Here is a 7913-nt window from a genome sequence, read left to right as displayed (position 1 = left end):
GCACAGGGGGACGGTGAGACTCGGCTGCATAGGCGCCCCGCCGTCCGCCTGCGTCCACAGCCACTCTGCTCAGCTCAGCCCTGCGCCTGCTTTCGGAGCCTGTCGAGCCTTTTCCTGCGAGATCAGAGAACCTTGCCGGCCCCTTCACGCCGCAGTCAGGGAGCGGTGAGGCGTCCATCTCGCCCTTTGGGGGCCAGGGCGGGGGATGGGAGATGGGGTTGGTCTCTAAGCCGAATTTTAGACTGGAGAGGGGGCGGGGGCGGCGTCCGAGGGCCGAGGGGGCTTCTATTGTCCTCCCTCCTTTCGGGGGAGCGGCCCGCAGACCCTGCGGCGGCGGAGCGGGTTGGCGCGGGGCTGCTGCGGCAGGGCCGTGCCGCATCGCGAGGCTGCGCCCCATTGGCCGCGCGGTGACGCCAGGAGGGCGCGGCGGGCGGGGCCCGGCCTATAAGAGCGGGCGACGGGGCGGCGGACCCTCGCAGCCCGCCCGGCCCATCCGCGCCTCCCGCAGCCGCCGCCACCGCACCGAGAATGAGGGAGATCGTGCACATCCAGGCCGGCCAGTGCGGCAACCAGATCGGCGCCAAGGTGAGGGCCTGCGCTCCGTGCGCCTGCCGCGTCCCCGCCTGAGCTGCACCTGGGGAAGGGAAGCGCGCGCGCCGTGCACCCCAAGCCGCAGTCGCCCCTGAGATCCAAGAACAAAGCGATGGGCCCGCCCCACCGCCCCGGCCGCCTCTCTGCCCCCGCGCGCTCCAGGGCCTCGCCGAGCGCAGTGCCGTCTTCGGCCACGCTGCCTCCTCCGCCGGCCACCGGCGTGCTGGGCGTGGCCCTCACGGGGTCGCATCTCAGCCTGAGCGGGATGGGTGGGGCGCCCCCTCAAAGTCCTAGTGATTCCCGCGGCCTCCCCTGCGGCCTCCCCTGCGGCCTCCCCTGCCTACGGGTACGGAAGGTCCTCCCAGCGCGCTGCCCCTCACCTCGCTGTGGCAACTGCCGGCTGCGGGGCCCCACCCTGTTCCTTTGTGGGGGCAGGTGACCTTGGTTCAGGACGGCCACCCCTCCCCGCTGCGCCAGCGCAGCCCCACCCGGGCAAGCCCCTCTCCGAGTCTGGGGGTTGGGTGTGGGAACAAAGCCGGCCCGGGCAGCTCCTCACGGCCATTGTTAGCCCACCTCTCAGACGTCGGGGTGGAGGCAGGAGGAAGACGTGGCCAGTACCCAGGAGGAGAGCACCCTGTCCCTAAGTCCGGAGGCTGTCCCTTGCCCAAGGTCACACAGCGGCTCAGCGCCTGCCAGTGCCCCGGGCGGGGCCCTGGCACGTGGGTGCGGCCCGCCGGCTTCTGGGGACCCTGTGCGGCGCGAGTGTGGCTTTGTCAGGACCTCGGCCAGGGACCCGGCGCAGAGACGGCGTCCAGCTGAACCCAAAGGGGGCGCGGGTAGGAGACATGTCCTGGAGGAGAAGGGGCGGAAGAAAGGCTTCCTCTGGAGGCTGTTGCCATGGAAACAGCGAGAACAAAAAGCTAATTACGCCGGGGCCGGGCAGCCACTTGGCGAACGTGTAAATTGCAACTTGGGCTTAGGGTGGAGGCCCTCGGACGGGGTCACCGAGGCGGTAGCGGGAGACTCCCAATCACGGAGGAGACAGCTGTGCCTGCCCGAGGCTGGGGGGCGGGGGGGCCACGGCCTCAAATCAAATCAGGCCTCCTGGGGCGCCCGCCGACAGCTGCCCTGGCCAGGTGGGAGGGGCCAGGGCTCATGTATGTGGTTGGATGGCCCGGCCTGCCCTGGACATCTGCTCCTCAGAGGGTCGAGGGTCGTGGGGGGGAGGCAGCCTCGAGTCCCGCCTGGGCCTGGGGGGTGGTGGTCCGTTTATGCCCCTCCTTCCACAGCCGACACAGCCTTGTTTCTGGCAAAGGGTCCCCTGCTTCTCAGTCCTCTGACCCTTGCGTTTGCTCATTACTTTTTATTCCTTTTGTGTTGGTTTTCTTAATTTATGTTCATTTTAAAGATTAATATCTGATCCTTGTAAACACTCCAAACAGGAGAGAGGTGGCTTTGGGGAGGAATTATTTCTTCTTTTCCCAGCCGCCGCCTTTGCTGTGGCCTGGACTCGGAGAGCGTGCCAGAGCCCCCGCGCCCGCTGGCCCAACACCGGCAGCAGCTGAAGGACGGGGTGGGCGCTGCGCGGATCCGCTGCCGGCTCTGGGGTTGGGGGAGCGGGGGCAAGTCAGGGCGATCCGGGACTAGGGGAGGAAACGCCTCTCCCGAGAGGTGGTAGGACGGCATTAACGACTCAGGACACTGGCCGCCACCGCCTTGGGCACTGGGTCAGCCACTTTGCTCGAATCTCCTCACCAGGGTGCAGTGAGACGGGGTTTGGCCCTGGGTACTTCGGGATGCACGGGTACCCGACACCCCGCCCCCCCCCCCCCGCCCCACTCCCTAGGGAAGCAGGGCCCTTCTGGAGCCTTTGTCTGGGCCCCTCCTCTAGGCCACAGGGCGGGGCCGCGGCGGGGAGGGGCCCTGACACCCAGCATAGCCGCCCTCTCAGCTCCTCCTTGGTAGGTCATGTTGGCTCTCGCTGTGGGGGTGGAAGGCATGAGGTTTTAGGGGGACTTAAGGCCACGAGGGTGCCAGTCATCTCTCTGGGGTGCGCTGGACCCTACTTGCCGTGGCATCCTGTGCCCACCCCAGCGCGACGGCAAAGGATCAGCACCGCGGACAGCGCCGCGGGCCCACAAACACCCGGTGGAAAAGGGGGGTCTGGATCCTGGCTGACAGTTTTCTCATCTGTAGTCACGACCATAATTATTTCTTACTTAATTTACAAAATTGTTTTTTATTCTTTATTAACTTACATAATCTAGTTTACTAATAATATCTAATTAATATTTTAAATTACAATCATTCTTAGTTTTAACTACAAAAGTAGTTATCAGCATATTCCCCCTTTAATAATGGAAATGTTTCAGGCAAGGCTATGCCCATGGCGGGTGCCCCTCTGGCCAGACAGCTGTCACCGCTGCAGCACCTATGTCTTCCTGGGGAGATACAGTGTCTGTCCTGAGGGGCCCCTTCTTCCGCTGTCACTGCTGAATGTGCCTTTTCCCTCAAGGGTGTCTCTTGCAGGTCTACTACCAGCGGTGGCCTTTTACTGTGCCACAGCCTTCCAAAGCATACGGACATTTTAAAACTATGTTTTATTTTTATTTAAGTCATCCGTGCATATGACTTCACCAATTTAAGCAACAAAGCCAACATTTTCTGAACACTGTTAAGTGTCAGACCTTGTGCTAACTGCTTGGTGTGGGGCTGTTGTCCTGTCTGCCCCACAGGTGAGGAAGCGGTGGGAGGACTGTCCCACTCTGGCCAGTACTGGGACCTGCACCCACTCTGCCCCATCACCTCCTGGGAGACAATGCTTCCCACAGATGTATCAGTGGCCCAGCGACTGAATGACTCTCTCCTGGACCCACACTTCCCTCCTGAGATCACCCTTCTCTCCAGAGGGTGTGGGTGTCCCTGAATCCAGAGGTGTGGGGTGTCCTAGGGGTGGGGACCGAGGCCCCTGTCTCAGCCTCTGGGTAAAGGAGAGTGCAGGGAGCCAAGAAGGGGTAGGAAGTTCTGATCAGTCTCTGGATGTCTCAGTGAAATTTCTGTGTTAATTTTTTTCTTATTACAAAATTAACCCACACAATGGACAAAGAAGAGAACTTATCAGTGATACAAATGCACAAAGGCATGGGAGGGTGGGGGTCCCACCCCATGTCCCTGGGAGGTAAGCTCTGACCTCTGGTAACAGTCTCTCTGGTGAAGGGCCAAGACACTGCTGTGCATTTTATCATAATGATGCTGCTCATAGTTTCCAGGTTTTGAAACAATTTTATCTTTAATCTTTTTTTGTGTGTGAAGTTAACATGTGCACATGACGAAGAATTCCAAAAGAACCAAAGGGCATGCTGGGAAAAAGGGTCTCTTCCCCCAACCCAGGACCACATGCCCTTCCCAGCTGCACACAGATAAGTTCCGGAAGCCTGTTTGGTAATTGACTTTTTAACTAGGCACATGACTTTGCTGTAGGGGCCCATTTTCCCTGAGACTTCATACCCTTCATACCTTTCATCTTCTGAAAGCCACATCATCTGACCTTTGACCCCCTACCTGCATGGATCTGGGTGGAGGGCAGAGCTCTGTGTAGCCAGGCATGTGCCAGCCTGGCAGGGACAGGCGGGGTGACCCCAGGAGGGTCAGTCCCGCCTCAGGGGCCCTGTAGTTCCCATGGCTAAGGCTGCCAATGTTCTGGACGCTGCTGGACCCTGTCCCGGGATGTCCTGTGCCTCAGTCTCCTTGTCTGAAAGGGAAGCAGTGAGAACCACCCAAGAGTGTGTTTGTTACTAACTGGGCAGCAAGTGCTCAGCTGGTCTGGTCAGCTGAGCCTTGAGCTGCCCCGGGGGCTCCAGTAACCATGAATGTGCAGATGGCAAATGTGGTATTTATGACAATTCTATGACAGATCCCAGAGCTTGGGGACCTTCCCAGAGTCTCTCTTGGGGCTAATGTAGGCTTTGGGTCCAAGCCCCAAGTTTACGCCCAGGGCTTTGCAGCCACACGAGGAAAGGGCCCGGTGGGGGCCACACCCACCTGCTGACCCTCTGTGCCCCCTGCAGTTCTGGGAGGTCATCAGCGACGAACACGGCATAGACCCCAGCGGCAACTACGTGGGCGACTCGGACCTTCAGCTAGAGCGCATCAGCGTCTACTACAACGAGGCCTCCTGTGAGCACCCCGACCCTTCCCGGGGGGCTGGGGGGGCAGCTGAGCTGGGCCTGGAAACCTGCCCTGCTCCTGGGGGGCCAGCAGGTATAACCTAAGAGTCTCACTGCAGTGAGATTCAAACATGTTCTTAACCACGAGACAGGGGACAGACAGGCCTGGGCTGGGTCCTGAAGGTCCCCTCAGAGTCCCATGGGCAGGCCCAGAGCAGGGGTCACCTGGAGAGCTCGGGCAGGGGCTATTTAGCATCTGGGGGAGAATGATGTCCATGTTGAACTGGAGAACTACTAACGTACCTGTGTGGACACAGGGTCTGGTCCTGGCTCACGTGGGTCCAGCCTCCCCACCCAGAGTCTTAAGTTCTTGGGGTCAGAGCACAAGGCTGGGAGGCTGGGGCAGGATTTTGAGGGCAGGGGAAGTCCCAGAGTCTCTAGGACACACGTGAGTCCCCCTCCTCTCCCCCCAGCTCATAAATATGTACCTCGGGCCATCCTGGTGGACTTGGAGCCGGGCACCATGGACAGCGTCCGGTCTGGGGCCTTTGGGCACCTCTTCAGGCCTGACAACTTCATCTTCGGTGAGTTTCCCCTGTCTGTCCCGCAGAGAGAGCAGACCCTGTCCCAGGCAAACCCAGATCAACAGGAACAGAAGGGCCATGACCTCACAGGGCAGGTCTGACCTCCCCCCATCCCTTCTGCAGTGGACAGTGGGGACTCAGAGGAAGGACTCTGTGCAGGGAGCAGACACCACTGAGTATTGCAAGGGGAACTATGTGTAAAATGGAGCGCTGAGCCCACAGGCTTGTTAGAGAGTGGGTGGCTGGTGGGCCTCCAGAGGACTGGCATTCACAAGCACAGTGTCACTGTGACCCCAGAGCTCAGGTGACCCTTGTGCCCAGGATGGTGGTGGCAGGACTTCCCCCACTTCTGCTTTTTGAAGCTCAGCAGCCCAACTGACGGGCGCCAACACACGTCCAGACCCCGAGCTGCGAGGTACTCTGGGGTTGTAGCGGGTGATCCCAGCATGGCTGGCCCACATGAGGTGGGGGGAGGGGAGGGCCGAGCCACTCACTCAGGACTCGCGAGCAAGGCAAAGTAGGAGCTGCGTCTCCGGTTCCTCGATTTCTGACCAGAGCCCCTCCCGTGGTGCTGGGCAGCAGGGACCCCAACACACAGCATGGCTGGCGTGGAAAGCCACGTGGCGGGAAGGTACGGGCCCCCTGCCTTGTGGGCAGAAGCAGGCACAGTGCTCCCACAGCTGCTCTCTGAGTCGGGGTGCTGAGGCGCAGGGGGCCTGACCCAGTCTGTGCTCCCTCCTGACCCCCACACAGGTCAGAGCGGGGCCGGCAACAACTGGGCGAAGGGCCACTACACGGAGGGCGCCGAGCTGGTGGACTCGGTCCTGGACGTGGTGCGCAAGGAGTGTGAGAACTGCGACTGCCTGCAGGGCTTCCAGCTGACGCACTCGCTGGGCGGCGGCACCGGGTCCGGGATGGGCACGCTGCTCATCAGCAAGGTGCGCGAGGAGTACCCCGACCGCATCATGAACACCTTCAGCGTGGTGCCCTCGCCCAAGGTGTCGGACACGGTGGTGGAGCCCTACAACGCCACGCTGTCCATCCACCAGCTGGTGGAGAACACGGATGAGACCTACTGCATCGACAACGAGGCGCTTTACGACATCTGCTTCCGCACACTCAAGCTGGCCACGCCCACCTACGGGGACCTCAACCACCTGGTGTCGGCCACCATGAGCGGCGTCACCACCTCCCTCCGCTTCCCGGGCCAGCTGAACGCAGACCTGCGCAAGCTGGCCGTGAACATGGTGCCCTTCCCCCGCCTGCACTTCTTCATGCCCGGCTTCGCCCCCCTCACCGCCCGCGGCAGCCAGCAGTACCGGGCCCTGACGGTGCCTGAGCTCACCCAGCAGATGTTCGACGCCAAGAACATGATGGCTGCCTGCGACCCCCGGCATGGCCGCTATCTGACTGTGGCCACTGTCTTCCGCGGTCGCATGTCCATGAAGGAGGTGGATGAACAGATGCTGGCCATCCAGAGCAAGAACAGCAGCTACTTCGTGGAGTGGATCCCCAACAACGTGAAGGTGGCCGTCTGTGACATCCCGCCCCGGGGGCTGAAGATGTCCTCCACCTTCATCGGCAACAGCACGGCCATCCAGGAGCTGTTCAAGCGCATCTCGGAGCAGTTCACGGCCATGTTCCGGCGCAAGGCCTTCCTGCACTGGTACACGGGCGAGGGCATGGACGAGATGGAGTTCACCGAGGCCGAGAGCAACATGAACGACCTGGTGTCTGAGTACCAGCAGTACCAGGACGCCACGGCCGAGGAGGAGGGAGAGATGTATGAAGACGATGAGGAGGAATCCGAGGCCCAGGGCCCCAAGTGAAGTGCTGGGGGGCCAGGCCATGGCCGAGAGGTCTGTCCCGGAGCCATGCAGCCCCTGATGGCACCCAGCCGTGCCCCACCAGCTCCTGCCACGCCACCCTAGAGCTCCCAAGTGTCGGTCCTTCGGTATTCACGACACTCAGCTGTCTTCCCACATAGGTCCTTCCCATTTGTGTCACTCATTTGTCTGCTTTTTCAGCTCTAGGCCTGAAGTTTTATTTTATTTATTTTTTACTGGTTTGTGTTCATATGGGGGGGGGGATACTTAATAAATTTATTGCTGTCAGATACCCCTTCCTGATGCTGGAAATTTCTTTTTGTTCTGGAAAGTTGGGCCCAGAGGGGTGAGGAGGGGCAGACGGAGCCCAGGTGGTGGCTGGGCAGGAGGCTACTGTCTCCTGGGCTGGCGGCTGAGACAGGCCTACTTGGGGCCTGCAGCTGTGTCAAGGCACAGCCCTCGAGGGGCTCCTGGATGAAGTGTCACTGGAGAACCCCAGACAGGCTCCCCTTCCCTAGCTGTACACAGCGTGGCTCACATTTCGGAGCTTTCCTTGGGCGTACCTGTGTGCTGGGTGTTAGAGGCAGGAAACCCAAGACCTGAGCTAGAGGGAGGGAGGGAGGACCTCGCACACCCCCTGCAAGTGTGTGTGGAAGGGCTGACATTGTCAGGGAGCTGTTGCCACAGCCCTCAGGCACTGGCAGGCAGAGAGCAATGTTGGCTCCTCTGCCCCCTGATGGTCATTT

At 60.9% G+C, this 7913-nt stretch overlaps 1 protein-coding gene across 1 annotated transcript; it reads left to right on the top strand.

Annotated features, from left to right (window-relative positions):
* The first annotated feature begins 463 nt into the window (after positions 1-463).
* On the top strand, positions 464-7459 carry TUBB3 (tubulin beta 3 class III). Its single transcript, XM_090261397.1, has 4 exons — positions 464-585; positions 4659-4767; positions 5231-5341; positions 6095-7459. Exons 1-4 carry the CDS (start codon positions 529-531, stop codon positions 7168-7170), a joined length of 1353 nt encoding a protein of 450 aa, XP_090117523.1. The 5' UTR covers positions 464-528; the 3' UTR covers positions 7171-7459.
* Positions 7460-7913: the final 454 nt, after the last annotated feature.

The sequence above is a fragment of the Furipterus horrens genome, unplaced genomic scaffold (genome assembly GCF_987537825.1).
Source record: "Furipterus horrens unplaced genomic scaffold, mFurHor1.1.pri manual_scaffold_13, whole genome shotgun sequence".
In the NCBI taxonomy this organism is placed as follows: domain Eukaryota; kingdom Metazoa; phylum Chordata; class Mammalia; order Chiroptera; family Furipteridae; genus Furipterus; species Furipterus horrens.
This window is presented reverse-complemented; position numbering and strand designations above follow the sequence as displayed.